This window comes from Pipistrellus kuhlii, unplaced genomic scaffold (genome assembly GCF_014108245.1).
Source record: "Pipistrellus kuhlii isolate mPipKuh1 unplaced genomic scaffold, mPipKuh1.p scaffold_m20_p_14, whole genome shotgun sequence".
Lineage (NCBI taxonomy): Eukaryota > Metazoa > Chordata > Mammalia > Chiroptera > Vespertilionidae > Pipistrellus > Pipistrellus kuhlii.
Window position 1 is genome coordinate 31,807,293 of NW_023425449.1, and position 23,460 is coordinate 31,830,752.

Below are 23,460 nucleotides of genomic sequence, written 5' to 3' on the forward strand. Positions count from 1 at the left end.
AGCCTCTCACAACAAAAAAATGGTTTGGCCAAAATGTTAGTAGTGCTAAGACCAGGGAACCTATACAATGAATAAGTATTATGCCTGGGTTTAAATTTTTATTCCACAATGGTTTGAATGTCAGTTCAATATGGTAAATAGTATTCAGCAAAATCACAGCATTACCCCAGTCATTACCATTGTTTTTGCAGTCTCACTTGTAAAATTTAATGCCATCTTAAGTATCTCCTGCATTTCTTGTAGATTAATTTTGTTGCTCTGACTATTGTGAATTATCTAGAATAGGATGCAATCTAACCTTTGTTATTTCCCATAATCTTGGGAAAAATCTTTGTAGGTTTTTATGACAAACTATTTGCCAATTGGAAATAAGTGGACACATAAATCACTGGACACAGAGCAATGAAAATGAAGTTCATATACATCATTTATGAAATACTTGTGATTAATCCTGCTTGGAGATAGAGTGGGAAGATGACTATTTGGAAACATTTAGTATTTTTCTGTCCTTTAGTGCAGTATCTTGAATTATAGGTGGAAAAGGAAGACTATATATATATTCTGTAGAATCTATTAATGTAATTTATGTAATTATACATAAGCTATAATTATAATATATAATGCACAATATACTAGAGGCCCTGTGCACGAAATTTGTGCACTCACGTGGGGGGACGTCCCTCAGCCCAGGCTGAGCCCTCTCACAGTCTGGGGGCCCTCAGGGGATGTCCGACTGATGGCTTAGGCCTGCTCCCCATAAGTCGTCATTTGGATATCCTTAGTATTGCTATGGAGGCAAGAGAGGTTCTTGCCACAGCCACTGCGCTTGCCAGCCATAAGTCCAGCTTCTGGTTCAGTGGCATTCCCCCTGTGGGAGTGCACTGACCACTAGGGGGCAGCTTCTGCATTGAGCGCCTGCCCCCTGGTGGTCAGTGTGCATCATAGTGACCGGTCGTTCCACTATTTGGTCAATTTGCTTATTAGCCTTTTATTATATAGGATAATTGTACATGTTATATATGATTTTTAAAAGTTAAAATAACTAATCAAAATACCATTTGATAGTTTATTGATCAAGACTATGACAACTGTAAGAATTTAGAGAGTACCATGTAAGCTACAGCAACAAAGGAGGACCTGCATAAGTAGCAGGATTTGAATGATGCTTCATCAACTCACATAATTCAGATCTAGGAGGCATTTCAGGGTCTTGAGCAATGGATAGAATTTATATAAGCAGGTTGGAAAGAATAGCATTTCAAGTGATTTTTATTATCTGATGTAATGAGATTGAGCTAATTTTTATTATGGAATAATTAAAATGTGGCAGAAAAAGACTGAATAATTAACTGATATGTTGTTGTGTTTTTCCTCTGCAGAAGTCAAGTGTAGAATACTTCTGGCACTTCTTGAGTATTCAGGTAATATTTTTCGTTATTTTTACTTTTTAAAATTATGCCCTTAGAAGTGTCATGATATCAAAGCAATGCCTTCAGCGAAAGAGATGGAAATATGATCCCTACCTTCTCTAAAATGTTGCAAAGATAGACAAAATAACTTAGTTTTAAGAAAAACACAAAAATGTATATTCATCTTCAATTACAAATAGAAACATGCGACCACCTAGAGACATTTATATGAATGTAATTTAGGTTCCTGGTAGGGCATCTCAGTTTGTTAGAGCATCATCCTCATACACCAAGGTTGTGGGTTCCATCTCCGGTCAGGGCACATACAATAAGCATCCAATGAATGCAAAAATAACTGGAGCAACAAATCGTTGTTTCTGTTTCTAAAATCAATTAAAAATATAATTAAAAAGAGAAAGCAAGCAGATTTGGTAAAGCCAATTGGGCAAACCAGATATATTGAGAAATTGTGTTTAATTTCTGTATATGAACAAGCTTATAGGTGGGGAAATGGACTGTGCTTTGGATGGAGAGTCTCAATATTAAAATAATATTGCAAAGGCATACAGGAATTCGTGACCACTTATACAAACCTGCCGCAGTTAGAAAATTTATAGTATAAATAAATAGTTGTAGGAGTTAGGTTAACCAAGAGGGATTTTTTGTTTGTTGGTTGTTAAAACACATTTTCGCTTTGCTTTCTGACTGAATAATAACATAATACATTTCTTACATTTTTTAAACTTTGCTAATAACCACAGAGTTGATGGACCTCATTTTTATGTATTTCATTAGACCCTCACAACCACTCTGTGAGAATATAATTATTTTTCCACAGTTTTAAAATTGAAGAAAATAATAATCAGGCAGATTAAAAATAATTAAAAATTAAGAATCTGTAAGGTTAATAATTTTTTTGTAAATGATGTTCGTTCAACACATATCTTTGAGCAACTAGAATATGTTTCACTGAGTACATGAATTAATAAATCGTAAGTGGCAGATTTGAAATTCAAACTTATGCTAATTTCAGAAGTGGTTCTGGAATGTATTACTTTATTCATTAATATTCAAATGGCTATTCTTGTAGATTCTTATTTTGGATTTCATTTTATTTTTATTTTTTTGTTCTTGCCATAATTCTGCCTTTTCCTACTTTATTCACTAACTCTTTGTTCCCTCATATATAAATAGCCTGGCACCAAAACAGTAACCAAATTACACTATATGGTTGGCTGTGAAATTACACTCTTCACTTGAAAAGGGTAGACTGTGTCTACTAAATATTTTAACTCACTTTTATTCCTGTCTCTCTCTGATCTTCTCTTTTTGTTTCCTTGTTTATTTTGCTTTCTTTCCTTACCATCTCAGAAAAATCGCTGGGATTGCTTCTGTGTCTAGAAGCCATCTCATTCTTTTTAGACCAGCTAGCTAACTATGGAACTTTTGAAACAGTGAGATAAATGAAGTATTAATATGGTAAAGCATGTTTGTAAAAAACGAGTTGAAGTAGGTGCTTAAAAACGGAAATGAAACAGAAGCATTTGATAAGTTTCAAAAAATCCATTTTTTTAGTCCATTTCTACTATAAGAGAATACTTACTGTGCAAAAGAAATAAACAAGCTGTCACCAAGAAAACACAGCTCTCTGCTTTTCTTCGTTTGCTGGAAGCTGAAAGCAGCAATTGTGATTCTTGCTATAATTCTTATTGATAAAATGAGGAATGAGAATAGCTTTAGGAAGGATGGACGCTTGTGAATTTTAAACAGCTGTATAATTACAAAAAGAAAACACACAAAAAACCTGTGTTTTTGCTTAGAGTTCACTTATTTTATTTTCTTCATCATGTTGTCCTCTCTCCATTCATCAATAAAACTGGATTCCCACTCAGTGCCAGGCACACTGCTAAATGCTAGAGAAAGGAATCACTATAATACTGTCCAGTTTCACTTTGCAAAATGCTCTAAATGTTTTTTCAGTATGTTTTTATTTCAGAGAGGAAGGGAGAAGAAGAGAGAGATAGAAACATCAATGATGTGAAAGAATCATCAATTGGCTGCCTCCTACATACTCTCCCCTTCATCCATCCACTCCCTACTCTTCCACCACCACTCCCACTGGGGATCAAGCCCACAAATCTGGGCATGTACCATGACTAGGAATTGAACTGTATAACCTCCTGGTTCATGGGTTGATGCTCAACCACTGAGCCACACCGGCTGACAATGCTCTCAATGTTTATGTGTCATTTTTCTTTATGGTGATCTAAGAAATAGGTATACCCCCATTTTACATATTAGAACCTAATGCTTAGGATTATATGGTTTAAAATTGGTGAGATGGGTAGACAAAAGCCAACCATATACCTCTAAACTCTATGTGTATAATTCACACATTATACATTATAGGCCACTTCCCATGGCCTGTGCTGAACGTCCCTGCGGTTCACAAACCAGTAAACAGACTCACTACCACAGGTCATTAGCCGTCTGGTACAGGGATGCTGCAGGCCTAGTGGCAGGGAGACGTGCACAATACTTCCTGAAGGAGAAGGGAAATGTTACCAGGGGAGACAATATTTTAATAGTTCAGAGGCGTTTCAGTAGTTCAGTGACTTGACTATTCACTGATGATTTGAAGTTTGCTGGTGGAGAGGAGGGAAGGGCCTGCAGCCAGCGAGTCGGTGGACAAACGTGTGGCTGTTGGGGCCTTTCATGTTCCAGGAAGGCTCCGCAGTGCTGTGTGGCTCAGAGAGGTCTGTACCGCACTGTCCTGGCTGCTTTCAGATACGCTGTTTCATTATAGTCCCAAAATAATTGTGTGAAAATTGTTGCTGGTTGTCTGGGATGGATGTGTGGAGAAGCTATAAGTTGATATAGATAGACGCTTCCGCTACTCAGTTTTCTACTTTCATCACTCCTATCAAAAGTCACTTGAAAAGCTTTTCATATATGATGTGCATTGTGAAGTCTAGGCAAACTAGTCACTTACTCTCTGTTAAAAACAGGAAGGGGCAATTGAAAACCCCCTCCTGAAGTAATAAGCACTTGTGAAGTGTTAAATGTTTTTCAGCTGAAAATATGTTGGTTTAAGGTATCAGAGGCAGGGTGGTCCCAAGGCATCTTGCTTATCTCCTCTCCCAATCCGCTGGGAGCATGGCCATGGCCAAGGCCTGGACTCGGACTTCTCTACACCCCAGTATCTGGTGCAAAAATGTTTATTTCTTGGGCGGCATTCAGTGTTAAAGCTTGAATTAGTGAACGAATTCAACTTTTGTATGTTTAGTTTTGATTTGATAATGAGGCTGAATGAAAAATTAATTTGGCTTACATTGCATACAGAACTTAGCAAAGAGTAGAACAAACATCTTAAGTGTTTGTTTTAGGATAAAAGAAGAAGAAATTTGAGAATTTCTTCTCAAAAATCAATTTGGAAATCGTTGTTTCTGCTCGTGGCACAGGCCTTGTGATCTCTCCTAAAGCTCACAGGGGAGCCAGGTCCTTCCTTCTACAGCCCTCAGCCCGCTGCTCTTGATATAAGCAATTTCTTTCCACTTAGATTTTTATCAAAGAATTATTCTCAGACTATAGGTGGGAGTATCCCTGCCAAAGCTACTGAGGTATATTTTAAGATTGCCCAGATTTTCTGACAAAGGGAAAACAAAGCAACAGCGTGTTAGGAAGATTCAGGACAATTTTTGTTTATTTAGTCTCGGTCTTGAACGTCAATCTTCTAGCCGCACTGCTGAGCTAAAAGCTTTCTGAAGTCCCCTTTTAAGTAAAACTGAATCCAGAGATTTCAAGAAGCCAGGGAATGAGCTCAGACATTCTCATTTCACTCAATTCCTTTGTCTCTTAGTTGCTCCACCGGGTTTATTATATTCATCCATTCATCCAGTAAACATTTATTGAATGTCCACATTATGTGAAAACGTATACACAACAACAAAATAAGTGTTTTTGCCTTTTTCTTCATTGAGATTTGAACAGAGTTTTTCTCCAGTTAAGCCCTTTTATAGTTACTTGTATAAAAATGCTCTTTTCCATCTATTAGAATGGGGCACATGGCATAGAACTACATAAGGAAAATGTCTAACACATGTTGTTGGTTAAATTAGTAAGTCGAACCATATGGAATTGCCATAGTCAACTATTTTGACCTACTGAAATAGCAGGTTCTTGTAGTTTAACTTAATGAATGAGTATTTTGTTATAAAATTAAATATTTAAAATATTTAATTATTTTTTCTAATAAAATTTTCAAGAGTAGTTTTTACTAACAGTGAAACTGAGTAACACAGCAATTACATTATGTGTACACGAGCCTTTGATGGTTATTAAAAGCAGGTGTTTTGTCTTCTTGTTAAACATCTTAAAAATTATGCTTTTTAATGAATAAAGCTAGAACTCAACCCCGAATAAAGGCAGCATTTATACTACATTATACACTAATATTGACAATACTTCTTCATTTCAGAAGATTCTGAGTCCTCACAATATTCAGTAGACTTTTGGGGAATACACTATTTTCACCTTTGTTGTTCTAAGTACATTTTTCAATGCACATAATATATGGCGTGTGTTTATAGTAATTATGTAATTTGCATATATCCAACCACCCCAGGAAGTTAACCCTCTGTGATCAGGTTCTCAGGCACAGCTTCTTTCCATTGGAAAACATTGTGGCCCAAGAATGGCAGTTCACATGGGAAATATACCTACAAAGTGGTTCAGTGAAAATGCCAGTCAGTTGCAGAATAAGAATCCTAGTAAAAGTCAATTTGTGCTAAAGCTGTAACTACATTACTTATTTCAAAGAAATATAGGAATTTATGAACTGGACATATTGATAACTTGTGAAGTTGAATAGTAAATTCAGAACATACAGATGTGCTTATTGTTACAAACAATTGGACATTGATACTTTGTTTCCTGTATTGCATTTCACATCAATATTTCAATAGGTTTAGTAGGCAATTTAAAAAATTTTAGTATTCATGGTTTTGTACTTTTAAAAATATATTTTTACTTCATGCACTGGTAAGGTCCCTAACAGGTGCCAGTTGCCAGCCAGGAACTCCCTCCCTTCCCTGGCAGGCCCCGCTCCCTGGTCGAACTCCTGGACAATCTCCTGGTGGAGGGGACAATTTGCATACTACGCTTTTATTATATAGCGTTGATTTCAGAGAGAAGAGAGAGGGAGAGAGAGGTAGAAAGATCAATGATGAAAGAGAATCATTGATTGGCTACCTCCTACATGCCCCCCACTGGGGGGCCTGCAACCTGGCATGTGCCCTGACCAAGAATCGAACCATGACCTGGTTTAACTATTGAGTCATGCTGGTCCGGCATGGTATTGTGTTTTGTTTGACAGCATAAACCAAAAAAATGGACTCTGAGTTTCCTCTAGGGACATTTCCTATAACAAATTGTGGACCATTAGGAGAAATAAAAAAGTAAATAAATACTTATGTTTTTTCCTTGGGTTTTATAAAGCAATTTAGGAATTATAAAATAAAGGCACAATGCCATGTAAGAAAAATTATTTTAAATGCTTTTGGTGTTTTCTAAAAAAACAAACTTGCTAAAATACATGTGCTCATTAAGAGAGCTCAAATTTGCGTTCTCACATAGTGTGAATTTAGTGAGAGATCGAAACAGCAGCGAGTGTAAATGCTTACTGGACTGGTTTGATTGATGACATTTCTCAAAGCTCCCTCTGTTCTCCTGGATCGCAGACAGTGAGCCACAGCTCCGAAGAGACATGGTTTTCTGCCAGAGTCTCGTGGCCACAGTCTGTGCCTTCTCCGAGCAGCTCATGGCAGCCTTAAACCAGATGTTTGACAACAGCAAGGAAAATGAGATGGAAACGTGGGAAGCCAGCAAAAGGTGGCTGGACCAGATCGCCAATGCAGGCGTTCTTTTTCACTTTCAGTCCCTTCTGTCACCAAACTTGGTAAGGAACCACAGGACACACTGCTGTAATATATTCTGTCTGTTGTAATGTATTCTTTGTGACATGTTCCCAAATAGCAAGTGGTTATTCATTATTGTATCAGCAGTCATTCAGCTCCTTCAAAAGAATATATATTTTTCATGGGAAATGTAGTTCTAGTAGGCATGTAGGAATTCTTTCTTTCCTGATTTTGACCTGTTCTCAGAGGTTGCTAAAAGCTGAGAAAACCTTGATCTGTTATTAAATCCTGCATCTCTAAGCACTGGCTGAAAAAGGGTCTTCAGAGGAACGAGGGTTCCTTAGATGGTTCCTAATTCCCAGTGCAGGAAAAGGGTCCTCCCGTGCCTGGAAACCCACCTCCCTCGGAGGTTGATACTCTGGAGCATTCTTGATAGACATGCTCTGACAACTCGCCTGTCATATGGTCTGACAATCTTTTTAAAATTCTTCCCTTCATAATCATGTTTGTCCTGTTAAATCTAAGAACATTGCTCTAATTACTGTAGAATATTCCACGTTTGTTCATTAGTTTCCCACAATGCATACCAAGAAAGCATCTTGAACTATGTGATAAATAACTCTGTGGTGAACTTAAGAGTTTTTCTCTCACACATACTTTCTGTGGTTCTAGTTGTCATGATGTTTGAAGGCAAATAAGTTCACTTTTAAATATAAACCTAAGGTGCTAGTTAAATGGAATAGTGGTTTTAAACATGCAGATTGCTTTTATCACAGTTTTAATAGATTGCAAAATGAATAACGGTAGTTGTCTTATTGTAAAATGGGATGACCATTATGTGGTGTGGCTTTTTAATACAACAACATTTTCCCCTTTCAGCTGTTACATTAATAAGATTATAGAAATTTAGAGGTTAAATGATATGCTTTTTTGTAAAGATTTATTTGTAAGCAGTACACAAAATAAGTATAATTAGACTCTAGCTACAAAATAGAATGAAGAGTTGCGTAGAACCATTTAAACAATTGGGAATGGTAAAAATATAAAACTATAAAGAAATGTCTAGCTTTGAGACATTTATTTTATCAAACAGCAAACTTCTAGTTAAATGTTGATAATTTGGTTTGTATGTGACTAAAACACAAGTGAAGCTAGTTTAGGTCTGGAGATGTAATGTAATATATGTCATGTCACGTTATGTTATACACAATCCTATTATATCATGTATCATTTGTTTTCCCTCTCTTTCTAGACAGATGAACAGGCCATGCTAGAAGATACACTGGTTGCACTATTTGATTTGGAAAAGGTTTCTTTTTACTTTAAACCATCAGAAGAGGAACCACTGGTTGCAAGTATGTAGTAAAGTGTTTTATATAGAATTCCTTTGTCATCAAACACATATGGTAATACTTTGATATTAATATGTTTTAAATGAAGTTTATTTTATTATTTTTTGAAAAATATTTTTATTGATTTCAGAGAGAAGGGAGAGGGAGAGAGAGAGAAACATCAGTGGTGAGAGAGAATCATTGATCAGCTGTCTCCAGCATGCGCCACCACTCGGGATCGAGCGCCAACCAGGGCATGTGCCCCGACCAGGAATCAAACCGTGACCTTCTGGTTCATAGGTCAACGTTCAACCACTGAGCCACGCTGGTTGGAATGAAGTTTAATTTATATAAAATATCGTATTTAGAGAAAATAATAATAGCAAACTGGGAGGCATAGAAAGTATATATAACGTAAACCTACAAATAGTTCTAAACTTTTCTTTGTACTTATTAGTTTGGCCTCCAAAATGTTTTGAATGTGTGCATCAAATTTTGTGCTAGTCAAGATTTTCTTCCCTTTTTTTTATTTTTGTTATTTTGGAAAAACATACATACCATAAAATTTACCACTTAAATAAATTTCAGTTCAGAATTCAGTGGCATTAAATAAACTCATACTATTGTGCAACTATTTCCAGCATTCATCTCCAGAATGTTTTCATTCTTCCAAATAGAGACTTCATTCTCATTAAGCATTAAGTCTTCATCCTCCCCTCAACCCCCTTCTACCTCCTGGTAGTCTCTTTTCAATGTTCTGTCTCTATGAATTTGCTATGCTAGGTGCCTCATATAAGGAGAGTCATAGAATATTTGTTCTTTCTCCTGCTTTGTAATTAAGTAATTAAGATTTATACATAATTATATTCTACTCTGAGTGGGATATATTTTTCTATTTTTCTAAGAGCCCCATTATAACATTTTCTTTTTTCTTTTTAAAGATTAGAGCACAGTTTTTTTCATTTTTTTGTTTTGATTCATTAACTATTTTATTAGATATCAAACAAGTGAGAACAGTTGATTTAGCCATAATCTAATAATAACTGTTAAAAATAATTAAAACTGTAGCTTCCAAAGCTTTTTCTCAAATATATACAAAATTTACTGCATTGACTTTGCACTCTGTATCTTCACAATAGTTCTTCTCTAGGGAATGTGTTAGCAGGCAACACAAACAAGTATTTAGGGCCAATAAGAAGCAGAAGACTCCTATGTTATGCTCACATTGTATACAATTTAGATCTAAACCAATTGAGAAAGACATGATAGTTACTTGATCTGACAACAATTGGAAAAAGTTATAATTTAATTTCAAAGTAGACACACATTCAGTACCTTTTGCTTGCTTGAAAATGAAAATCAAAAATCATTTCATTCTGAATGTCAAGAATTTTAATGTGTAAAAATATGATCACAATAATGATCTTGATTCACTTATATATTCTTTACAACAAGCATGTCAAACTAAAAGGCTAACATAGGCCAAATAAATGAGGCATGGGTCCATGGGCTGTGAGTTTGACATGCTGGCTTTACAGTATCCAGGATGGCAAAACTCTTTCCTGTCTTGTTCATTGTTATATCTCCAGCACCTAAGAGAGTGCCTAAAACAAAAAAGGCAACATTGTTATTTGTCTCCAAGGAAATAAATAATATCAATTTATTTATTTACTTAATATCAATTAAGTATATGCATTGCCATGGGCAGAAGGGCTTTATTATTATCAAAGTTAAAGGAAGAACAAACAGTGCGAAGACTGAAGTAGAGAACTTCATTAGAACATAGTTGTATCTAATATAATGAAGAAGCTACTTAATGAATGGAGGGGTTTGAAAAATATTCCTTTGACTTAGCAATTTGATGGTCACAAGACACAATTTACCCAATGAAGGGAGTAATTCAGAAGCTTATATTCGGAGAAATAGAAATACCTAGGGTTTAATCTCTATCTTTTAGTTTCTGCAAGTTCTCATTTACCTACTATTTCAACATTGTCATAAGTAGGTTTAAAATTTATTTGTGAATCCAAGAAATTTTTAGCAGTTTTGTTATTTTTCTGTCTCTCTCTTTCTCTGTCCCCCATAAGTGTGAGGATCTTATGTACTATGTAGAAATTAATTTTTCCAGGGCTGGGAAAGGTTCTTACTTATTTTTACATTTCTGATGTCTAGTACAATAAATAGGGACTCAATAAATATCCATTTAATCTGTGATCTGATTTAAGAATGATAATCATTTATTCATTCATCAAAAATTTCTTAAACATCTGCCATAACCGGTTTGGCTCAGTGGAGAGTGTAGGCCTGGGCCCGGTCAAGGGCATGTATTATACATTGGTTGCAGGCACATACCCTGTAGGGGGTGTGCAGGAGGCAGCTGATCGATGTTTCTCTCTCATCAATGTTTCTAACTCTCTAACCCTCTCACTACCTCTCTGTAAAAAAAAAAAAAAAAAAAAAAAAAAAAAAAAAATCAATAAAATAAAAATCTTTAAAATAATTTATTAAACATCTACTATCACCAAGTACTATTCTAAGTGCTGGATATGGTAGAGATCTAGACAGACAGCCCTCACAGAGCTGTTATTCAAGTGGAGAGACATAAATCATAAGCAAGATAAAATGAGGTAATTGGTTAATAAATTAGGAGATAATAATGTGAATGTATAAGGGAAATAGAAGAGAACAGAGGATGAAAATGAAGGGGAAGATGAAAGGGTGTGAATGTTTAACAAGCTGGGGAGGGAAGCCTTACTGAGGAGCAAAGCAGAGACCTGAATGCCTTAAGGGAGGGAGTCACACAGGTATTTGGGAGGGCGTGCTCCAGACTCATTGGAACTGCGTGGCATGTTCTCAGGATCTCAAGTAGGCCTATGTGGCTGACATGGAGTGATGCAGGGGAAAAGAGTAGGAGATAAGAAGGAGCTGAGGCCAGGCCATTGAGAGAACTTTGCCTTCCTAATGAAGCCATTGAGCAGAGGTCGGACATGATCTGCCTTGCTTATTAAAGGCTGCCTCAGCCTGCTGTGTTGAATAAATCATTACTGGCAGCCAGGGCAGGAGCAGAAAGAGCAGTTCGGAAGCAATTGCAGTGACCCAGGTGAAAGATGATGGGGACTTGACCTTGATAGGAGCTGTGGAGTTGGTAAAAGCTCTGGGTTCTGTAGGTGTGAAATTATGAAGATAAGAGGACAGACTCTTATTAAATGTTCACCTTCCCTGATAAATGACAGTGAACAAATACATGAATTACAATGTTAAGAATGTAGGTTATATTCTAGGGAGAATTTGTCTGACCAAGGGGACTATTTGATAAGGATAATATTATTTGAACAAATTGTGCGGTCTTCTCTGGGCATGTGTAAAATGAAATGTATTTTCATCTGCTTGAGTAATGTAGGCACCACTTTGGTGAAGGTAGAGAAACTCTATTTTCACCATATAACCTATTGTTTTCTTCTAAATTTTGCCCGAGGGACAATAAATTACAAGAGTACTGTTTTTTCATGGTTTAAATATGGCATTCCTGGATGAATGGCCTGTTGAACAAGCAGAAGAGGAACCGATACCATGAGCTTGATAAAATACCTAATTATTGCATATGCACTATGAGAGATTTGACTTTGGCATGTTGAAAATACACTGTTAGATAATGCAGACCGATTAACTAACTTTTGTATGTAAATGTAGGTGAATCTGCGACAAATACAAAAACTGTGAGATACGTTTGGCAATACATTTTTATGCCTTTCCCTGAAACATAACCTCAGCCAGTGAAAGGGCAGTTCCCAGGCTATATTACTTGATATTCCCAAATAAATTAAAAATAGTGATGATAGGAATCTAGTTATCCTAAGCTAATTTCAAGAAAGAAGAGAATGATTCAGTATCTGAGGGTCATCACAGCTTATTCATGTGGTGTAAGAAAACCAGAGCTTTACCATTAATTGCATGTGATTTAATTTCTATAAGCATAGAAGCAGAGGCGTCAGATTGACTAATATGTGTCACTGAAAGGAGAACTAGTTGGCTACATGACTATGTAAGAAGGACTGAGTAAAGAGGGTGGAAGCATGAATATATTGTATAAAGAGAATTAATAGGGAACATTGACCTTGAAGTCAAGAACCCTTAGTTCAGCCGAAACCGGTTTGGCTCATTGGATAGAGAGTCGGTCTGCGGATTGAAACGTTCCAGGTTCGATTCCGGTCAAGGGCATGTACATTGATTGCCGGCACATCCCCAGTAGGAGGTGTGCAGGAGGCAGCTGGTCAATATTTCTCTTCGATGTTTCTGGCTCTCTATCCCTCTCCCTTTCTCTTTGTAAAAAATCAATAAAATATATTAAAAATAAAAGAACCCTTAGTTCAGATCCTAGCTCTGTTCTTATCTGCATGAGAATATTAGCTTTCCCCACTCACAGGATTTTGAGTTTTAAATAAAGTAATGTATTTGAAAATCTCCAGCATTATATAAGGCAAATGGTAGTATTCAGTAACTATTCTAATCCATCCTCCTTGCTTTCTTACTTTGCATCTTTTTTAAAAGGGTATATTTAGCATTATTTATAGTCTAATATTTTTATTAAATAATGGTAAGATTCTGAAGAAATATGACATGCCAAGAAAATAGAATTCAAATGTCTAGATTGAAGACAGTTCATTTTCTTGGAAGAAATAATTATTAAGTATATGCAATGTATTAAGTGCTAAACTAATTTTTAGGGATATAATGGTGATTTATAAAGCAAAGTCTCTGTTGGCATAAAGCTTAAAAATCAATGAGAGATACAAAGCCATAAATAGGCAAGTTGACTCACTTCGGTATAGGGAAAATACAAGAAACTTCTCATCTCATATTATGTAACTAAAGGCCTGGTGCACGAAATTCATGCAAGGGGCTGGTCCCTTGCCTCCCCATCTTCATCTAGAAGGTTGTGCAGAAGGTCATCCAGAAGGCCATTTGTCTGTCTGGTCTAATTAGCATATTATGCTTTTATTATTATAGATGGGTGGAGGAATAAAAGAGTTAAATGATTATGTTGTATGTAATTAAAATTTGTGGGACATCTTTATGGCTTTGGAAAAGAATATAATGACAGCAGATCTTTCCCTTTTTAATTTTACGGTGACTATGAGGGGAATAAATGTTTCTGAACCTCCACTCTATCTATATGCTCCTGGAGCAGTGGATGCCACGGTGAATAAGACAGACACCGGGCATGTCCTTGTTTTCACGGTGCTCACATCCTAATGGGAGATAGCAGGAAATGAATCAGCAGCTAAGCAGGGAAGGGCTCGAAACAGAAGTAGCTTTTAGCTGAAATCTGAAGGGCATGAAGGGCCCAGCTCTGCAGAAGGAAAAGGAAGAGCAATTCAAGCTAAGGCAACTAACAGCTTCTGAGTCAAAAACTTATTTTCAAACTCCCTGGCTCATTCTGTGATGGAGGCCATGTTTCAGAAGGGATCCCATCACTGAAATTCTCTCCAGGGTGAATCTCTGTAGGAGGGAATCAGAGACCTTTCAATAACGTCTTTGAAGATTTTAATCATTGCATAGTCCTAATCATCAAGTTTGCTTTTCATAGTTGATACATTTCCACAAATAAAAGGCAGGAGTTTTCAACTCCATATTATTAATGCTCTTTTTAGGTGCACCAAATAGTTTGAGAGAAATGGGTTTGCTTTCTTTCAGATAGTAGTACTCTTAGTTTTTTACTGCATTTTAAGTTCAGTCTGTTTGATTATTTTTGTTTTCAGTTTCCTAATTTCTGGTAAAGCATCTTTATTGATTCTTTGTTAGTCCTGTAATATGGAACTAAACTGCTGTCTTGTTTTCTTTTCAATGACATTGTTCTTTTGCTTCTGCAGAGATTGGCTCCATTGTTGCCAAAGAGTAAAAGGGATGGGACTTAACAAAATTAAAAAAATACATATGAATAGCCGAAACCGGTTTGGCTCAGTCGATAGAGCGTGGGCCTGCTGACTGAAAGGTCCCAGGTTCGATTCCAGTTCGATTCCTGTACCTTGGTTGCAGGCACATCCCCAGTGGGGGGGTGTGCAAGAGGCAGCTGATTGGTGATTCTCTCTCATCGATGTTTCTAACTCTTTCTCTTCCTCTCTGTAAAAAAAAAAAAAAAATCAACAAAATATATTTAAAAAAATACATATGAATAACATTGTATGAAAATGGGAGCAAGAAGATACCAATATCTGAAATATATAAATTTGTTTTTTCTTTAGTGTCCATGCATCTTTTCCTCTTTATTTTAGGATCAGGAAAAATAAAAGATTGTCTCAATCATTAAAATGCACTTATTTCCAACTCTTTCACTTCTTTATTTGTTATTTTTCCTAAATCAAAATCCTTCATCTCCCTTTAAAAAAAGAAACAGAAATAAAATGAACTTTATTAGTATATGGAGAAAAGAAATTTGTAGGTGTTAATACAGTACTTTTAAGAAAGCTTTTGCATTCATTTTTTAAAAAGTTATCTGAAAATTATTTGCCATGATGAAGAGGATTTAGGGCAGCACTGTGAAATACTCCTGCAGCATTTTCTCTTGGTGTTTTGGGTACTGTTTTTGTTATTTTGAGTAAGTGCATTTAGGATATTTGAGAAAAGACAGATAATTTCTAATGACTGTTGGGCACCAGCAGAGATCATCCAGTTTTGATCTGGAGCTGACTTTGATAATGGTTGGTAGGTACTCCATTCCTTGCACCCTACTGAAGAAGTGTGCTTCATGGGCCCATTTGGCTAAAATATGAATGAGGCGGAGGCCCTGGGAGATTGTGATTCCAAACCACGTGAAGCTTATTTAAGTGAGACACCTGGTGTATCAGAGTGTGATGAAGTTCCCTCTTATAGGATTTTATATACAGTACAGTAATAAATCTGTTATTTAGCTAATGAGAGCCTGATTTATAGTCTTTCCCTGAATAGCACTGAAAGGGTGCCCAAGCCTGAACTTAATAAACATGGGTACTTTAAGATGTTTAGTTTCTAGTAATTTTTATGCTAGGCAGTATATCTGATTTTAGGAAATAATATAACATTAAATGTCATTTTAGATGTTCCTCTTACATATCAAGTGGAAGGAAGCCGGCAAGCTCTGAAAGTTTACTTCTACCTTGATAGTTATCATTTTGAACAGCTGCCTCAACGGTTGAAAAATGGAGGAGGTTTCAAAATTCATCCTGTTCTTTTTGCACAAGGTAAACTGCTTCCTTTTTTATTTTTATTTTTTATTTCATGTACCTAAATTACTCTATCTTGATTAATTTTTAAAAAATAAATGTAATTGTAATCATCATGGTTTTTCCATTAATTAAAAAATGCATAATGCCTAGCTAATGTATTTACTTCTGGGAATGTTTATTAAAAATAATCACATATGGTTTAAATATTTATAAAATAAGATTATAGCACTATTTATAATACAGTAACAAGACACAACTGGTTGAAATAAATAAAATAATTTAATTTGGCTTAAATGATGGTAGAGCCATTAAAGTTGTATTATTTACAACATTTTATGATACAGAAAAAGGTTCACATATACACATTCAGATTATGAAAAAGGATTTATATTATAATCTCACTTATGTCATACATGTATATACATACTTACATGTATTTAAAATGCTTTTAAAATAATTGGATGATTAATGATGATATTTTATTCTTTGAGTTTTTATACATTATGTCAATGAATATGTATTCCATTTGTAAATAAAAAAAATTCTTTTGGAAATGAGCAGTGAGTAGCAATGCAGTAAAAGAGATTAAGGTTAACACAGTAAGAAGATTCTTGCAGTGAATGGGTTTCCAAAGGAAGGTCCCACATCTTTTTTTATCTTTAGAGTCATAAATGCAGCCTAGGAAAGATCAGAAGTCCAGATTATTGTGTAGTTTCCTGTAATCTAAGTCTTTTTTTTTTTTTTTTAATTCATGCTGTGGTCACAAGATTATATTCATTTTTCTGAGTGGTATGATAGAACATTTCTTTTTTTTTTTCTTCTGAGTTTTCAAGACCTGCATTGGTTTTGCTGGGGAATTTTATATTCTTACAAAAAAAAACAACAAAAAAAAACGAGAAGAGAAGAGGAATAAAATTAACCTTTGTAACTGAAGAGCAGACGGCATATGAAACCTAAATTCACTACCATGTGAAATTTCTGCTTGTATCACATGCATATTATTTTAATTCTAAGAACAATGACTACCAAGAACAGATTCGTAGCAAGAATACGTTTTAGTAAAGGACAATTTCAGGGATGAGAGGATCTTAAGAGTTATTATAAGGTATTTCTTCCCTTTCTCGCCTTCTCCCTGTCCTTCTCCTCCACCCGTGTCCTCCCTCCCTCCCTCCCTCCCTCTCTCTCTCTCCCTCCCTGCCCTCACTTCTTCTCTATATTCCTCCCTCCCTCCCTCCCTCCCTTCTTCTTTCCTTCCTTCCTTCCTTCCTTCCATCCATCCATCCAATTGTATTAGGGTCCTTAAAGGTAATACAAGATTCTATAATGAAAAGGAATAAAAATGGGGAGAAAAAAAAATCAACACTGAGCAAAAATAGACCTTTGGAGTATGTTAAAAGAATTAAGTTCAGCCAAAATGTGTTAAAAGCCATTATAGAGACATTGATCTAGAAGACAGGGAAGGATGCTGACCTAGAATGTTAACTTGTATAGCATTTAACCAGAGCTTACAGTTGTTACAGCCTCTTCCCTTCTTTTCCTTTGTCTCTTTTTAAAAACTCTGTCTTTGAAATCATTACTGAAATGACAGATGGCATTAAGCATCTTTTCTAAAAAAAATATTACATGTGTGCCATATCAGCCATAAATAGCTGAATATTCATACAGCAGCAAGTGTGCATAGGAGAAAGACTATTTTGCAAGTAACCTTTATTTTATAATGTCAGATGGTCAGACACTTAGCATATTAGCCTTTTATAAATATAGACTCTCTCTTATGTGATACCATAATCAATCAATAAAAAAATTAATTAATTCATTCATTCATTAATTAAAAATATATATAGGTTCTCTCCCTTTCATCTCATCTCTGAAATAAATAAAAAATATATTTTTAAAATAAAATTTTAAAAGAAACTACAGCAAATGTTAGTTTTAGTAGCCACACAGCAGTAAAATGTGAAAAATGAGTAAGCATCAGTGGAAATACTTGTGCAGTTGAGGTCACTGATAGGTAAAAAAGACTTGGAAACAGTTTGTGTCACTGAGATTCTGTCATTGATAAAGTTGTCTATAGAAAGGGCTTGCAGGAGTTCCTCTGCATTCATAAACCCCCACGAGGAACCATTAGTAGCTCTCAGTATTCATCAGATTGCGGGAAGCACATTAAATACAGCCCTAGTTTGAGTGGAGACCACCATCTGGTAATTGAAAGTGTTAGTAAATGGAAGAGATTCCAAGTGAAATCTATTTTGCGATAAACATTTATTTGGAGGGTTTTAGTTCTGTGTGGACATGTATACATGGGTCTTTGCTAGCAAATAAGAATATAGAAATACCGTATTTTCTGGCATATAAGACGACCCCTTAATTTTACAGTTAAAACATAGGTTTAGGCCTATATTCGCTGTATAAGACTACCCCCCACTTCCAAGGCAACACCAGTTCTTTTTTTAATAGACCGCCTCTCTGACTCTGGCCAATCTAAGCAGGCATTTTTTCGTTTCAAAAGTCATCTTATACGCCGGAAAATACGGTAGATGAATTAGGAAACTTCTTGGGAAATATATTAACAGTATCACTCTGAAAGCTGTCAGTAGTACTGTATCCTTGAACAGGAAGCGAATGAGCTGCCTTCTCCCCAATTTTCTTACTAGAATGGGTCTTTGGGCAGAAGAGGGACACTCATGGCGGGGGCACCCTGCAGAGATGGGACCAACAATTAGACCAGGAATTCCAGGGTTGGAGGCCAGAGGGGAACACATCAGGGAACATGCATCACTGAAGATCAGAGCTGCAGAAAAGAATTATGGTCAGACAAAATGAGTGGCACAGGTGTCCAAGGTGAGGGGCACAGACACAGTCACAAAGTCAGCACAAAGCATCACACAGTGCCGAAAGGTGAAGATCACGCTAAAACTATCTTCTGTCAATACACCCTGCAAGTCAGGGATTAATCCTGCCAGATCCCCCAGCCCTGGGTGAGATAAAGGAAGTAAGAAATGGGAATAAAGGGGGGTATTAAGGGGTCACTTCCTCCTCACTGACTTTCACTTCATCCCCACAGGCCTGTTTTCATGCTGTCTCTCAGTGGTTCCCAGTAATGGCTACATATTCGTCATCTTGGGAAGGTTTAGAAAATACCCAGGCTAGGTCCCAAACTAAACCAATTACATCACAATCTCTGGAAGGTGGGGGCCATTTTAGCTTTCCAGGTGATTCTGAATGTCCACTGGGAGTGAGAAGGCACAGGACTATGTGGAATATGAAACACTGGGAAATTTTCCAGTAAATATTTGCTTAATTAGAATAATCCATTTCACAAATGTTTGATCCTTCTAAAGTCTGGGCATTTGGGGGGAGGGAGCTGGGCCTTTTTGCTTCTGCAGTTGTTAGGTGATTAGGATGCAGGCTGCCTCCAGAGGAGATGTAATTGGGTGGGACAAATTTCCAGCAAAGGCTGAAGATGCTGTAGAGAGCTGACAGCTGAGGATGTTTTTCTGGTGTTTCTGGCAGCTGGGCAACATTTTTGAAAGGGAATCTGAGTGGGTGACTCTCAGAGCATCTGCCATAGACCACCTCTCACACTCTCAGATCCATTCTTTTTTTTTAAGAATCAGGAGTGTATTTTTCATGACTGATGGACCTCCCTTCCTGGGAGGATAATTGAGAAGACATGTTAAGGGGACAAGCTATAGCCCTGTTGCTACAGCTGGTCTTGGGCTGCAATAGATTTTCATTTTTCTTCTTCTGCTACCCATTATAGAAGATTAGCCTTGTTGTTAGCCTGAGCCTCTACTGATCTCCTTGGCGACTAGGACCCTCATGCCGGAGGGTCAAAAGTGGGCCAGGGCGTACTAAGAGGAACCTGAGTGGATTACCTGGATGCCATTCATATTATGCATCATAACTACTCCCTTACGATGATCAGCGTCTATTACTCTTGCCAAGATGGTGTTTGATCTTTTTGGCTGCTGATGTCTTGGCACAAGGAATCTCCAGTGCCCAGGTGGCAACCACAGCTTACAGTTCTGTGGGACCCCTGCTTTGTCTCCTGGGGAAAGTGTGACCCTTTGAGGATGGGAATTTAAGCCCAGGGAGCCAGAGCGTCAGGGCTGGAACGAACACATTCCCTATGGGAGGCCTTGGCACTGAATGTGGATTCATTTCCAGGACTGTCACACAAATGGCCACAAGCTAAGTGGCTTACAATGACAGAAATGTATTCTATCGGAGTTCTTGAGGCTAGATGTCCACAGAATGAGAATTAAGATAAAATGCTAAGGAGAGGTCAAATTGTAAAGTTTGAATGTTAATGTATATTTAACCTACTTTCCTGAGAACAGAAATTTAATTTGGCAAAAAGTCATTTCATTTTCTTTCTTTTAAAATAAACAAAACAAAAAATCAAGCCATGGACCTAAAAGAAGGAATGTGGTTCCATACAAAGTTTACTTTTTAAATATAGAGTGCATCTTATTTATTCATTCCCCCACAACACCTTGCAGGTACCATAACATTTTGTGAAACTCTGGCGAAATTATTAGACTCCCTTCTCATAAAAATTTTTTTCCCACATAGTTGTGAATCTTAACTGTTGTTAATTTAGAAATATTGTCCAGAAGAGTGATGAAAATGTCCATTTGTTTTTAAATTATAACAGGCGTTTAAAGCAGGACTGGACACTCTGATTAAAGTCAAGCCTTCCAGACTTTTATAAAAATTAGACCCCAGGTGTTTTCTTCTTTCCCTCCCACCTCCCAGCCCCTGTTCCCCTCTTACTCCTTCCTAGTGTTTTCCCAGTCTCTTTGGTCTGGAATCACCAACTTCCTGTTTGGCTAAGCACACTCATGCATCATCTATATGCCCTGAAAGTTGGATGGTGCCCGAAGAGCATTGGGCATGTTGCCTAGTACATAAAGCGTGTGCCCTGAATGTTAAGAGTAGTCATAGGCTCTCTTAATACTATTACTTACCTTAATTCAAGAACCATAATTAGTAGGTAGTCTTCTTTTCTATTTTACAAATGAGGAACCTGATGATCTCAGGTTATTAATTAACATGCTCAAGGTCACACAGCTACCCTGTTTTCCCGAAAATAAGACAGTGTCTTATATTAATTTTTGCTCCCAAAGATGCAAAAGATCTTATTTTCAGGGGATGTCTTATTTTTCCATTAAGAAGAATATGGTACACATTTATTGTTAAATGAAAATAAAGGAAATTTATTACCTGTATATGGTACGTTGGTGGTCAACACAAACCAGACAAACTGTGGATCCTTCAGTATCAAGAATTTACTCATTTATTCAATGATAATCATGTCATCATCTTCTGGAACATCATCATAACAATCCAATTCCTGAATTTCCTGGTGAATTTCTTGTAATTCCATTTCTTTCAAAATCAGTGGACCAAATCTCTCATGTTTAGCCTAGGTGGGGCCTTATTTTGGGGGGGATGCCTTATATTTCACTCAGAAGGAAACCTGTAAGTAGGTCTTATTTTCGAAGGATGTCTTATTTCCGGGGAAACACAGTACTATGGAACGGTAGTGGTGGTTTAACTCCCATGCAAGGGCTTTCATTATTAGTATTACAACTAGAAAGAGGAACCCACATTGAATCCTCCTAGAATATTTGAAGATTGATTTTTCAGGAAGACTTCTTTGTATGACTTGTGTGTGTATTCAGGACCAGAAGCTTGCTGAACTAGTGCAAATATTCTAATTAATGCAGAAGTTTTAAGGAATAAACAAATAAAAACAATCATTGAAACAAGCTCCACATTTTATTTCCTGTGCTGAACTAAATGTAGTAGTCTTTCTAATTTTGCACAAATGCTATTCTTGATTACAGGCCAGTAATTCCATTTTTAAAATTTCAGATGCAGCAGTATTCAAAGTTTTGTTGTTTCTTCAGTGCTCCAAGCTGACTAGTTTAGAAAATATAGCACAGCTAAAATTAGCAGCAACTTTCTTATTTTGCCTCCCAAAATGGTGATACGTCTCTGTCAATTCAAGGAAACCTTATTATTTAGTTTAGAAATGATGGCATTTAGAAGTTTTGAAAGATTAATTTTTACTCAATTTTGAAATAGTCTGCTGACAAGTGAGGCTCTTTAGTGGCAATAATTTCACAGGGAAATAATTTACATTGGACAAGATTAATTCCATTGCCATTCCTGTTGCTGGCAACCCTCTCTATAAGAAATCTTATACTTCTGGCAATTCCATGTGATTCATTTCCTTGCCAAAAGGTTAAAAATATCACTGCATAAAGTTTAAGGGAAAAAGAACCACTTAACCAAAAATGTTAGTTAAGAATGAAATTTATATTAATCAAAAGACTTTTAAAATGAATGAGAGTTTTACATATATATATAGACATATATATTAGTTATATATTCACTTATATATACATATATGTGTTGATGATTGTTTATTTTTAACTAAATTTTGGGTATAGGCAGTATTCTATGTTTTAACTTTAGATGTCTTATTTATTACACTAATATTTCATAATTTAATTGCAGCTATAAGAGAATGTGAATACACATGGAGATGACAATTTCAATATTTTACTCTCATATGTTAATATACATTTCTGCCTCATACATAAGTATGTGTGTATTTACCTTTGTGTTTATATGTTAATAACATATACGAGTTTGAGTTTAGCTTCACAAAGAACATATACAAAATGTTTTAAGAACAGAAAACAGTTTAAATTAGAAATTCCTTTCCCTGCTAAACAGAGAGTCATCAAATGTTTGCTTTTTATTATGAGAGCAGAAGAATGATTTTTATTCATTTTTGGTCTGATGAAAGATAGTTTCTTTCATATATGGTTATATTTGGTGATATTTAATACATCTATATATATATAAAAGCCAAGTGACCTCAACTACTAGAATAACCGGAACGACTGGTCACTATGACATGCACTGTGGCCAGCCAACCAGCCCAATGGTGGCAGGACCAGCCTCCCTGGGCCAACCTCCCTTGGACCCTCCTTCCCAGCTGGCTCAGCCCCCGATCAGCTCCCTGACGTTGATTGGAGGCGGGACAGCCAGCCAACCTCTGCCCCGATTGAGGCAGGCCAGCTAGACCCCACCTGTGTACGAATTCATGCACTGGGCCTCTAGTTTACTAAAAATTAAGATTAAATGTGGAGAAACTGAGTTATAAATCACATGAAAAGTACATTTACTTGTTTCCACAGCTCTAGAGAGCATGGAAGGATATTATTATAGAGACAATGTTTCAGTGGAAGAATTTCAAGCCCAAATAAATGCAGCCTCATTGGAAAAGGTCAAACAATACAACCAGAAGCTCAGGTATGTAATTATTCAATGGTGGTGAAGGACAGAGTGGCATGGGAACTAGGTGGAGGTGGGAAATGGGGGGAAGGAGGACATTGGTAATACTCTCAACAGTAAAGATTAAAAAATAATTCTGTTTCTATATTTTGACAGGGGCAGATAGTGTTTTTGCCCTCATATTATTGATTATATTAGATGAATCATGATATTTCTTTTGATATAAATTTCTCTATTTAGGGCTTACTATTTCAAATATTCAAATGGGTACTACTTTTCTAAATAA

General features: G+C 36.3%; 1 protein-coding gene across 1 annotated transcript in view; it reads left to right on the forward strand.

Moving 5' to 3' along the window:
• Nucleotides 1-23,460, forward strand: part of PREX2 (phosphatidylinositol-3,4,5-trisphosphate dependent Rac exchange factor 2) — a 208,729-nt gene that overhangs the window by 138,096 nt on the left and 47,173 nt on the right. The window contains exons 31-35 of the mRNA XM_036437097.2: nt 1,380-1,421; nt 7,148-7,365; nt 8,577-8,679; nt 15,729-15,872; nt 23,078-23,192. Coding sequence (XP_036292990.1) covers nt 1,380-1,421; nt 7,148-7,365; nt 8,577-8,679; nt 15,729-15,872; nt 23,078-23,192 — 622 coding nt within the window. The remainder of the gene's footprint in view (nt 1-1,379; nt 1,422-7,147; nt 7,366-8,576; nt 8,680-15,728; nt 15,873-23,077; nt 23,193-23,460) is intronic.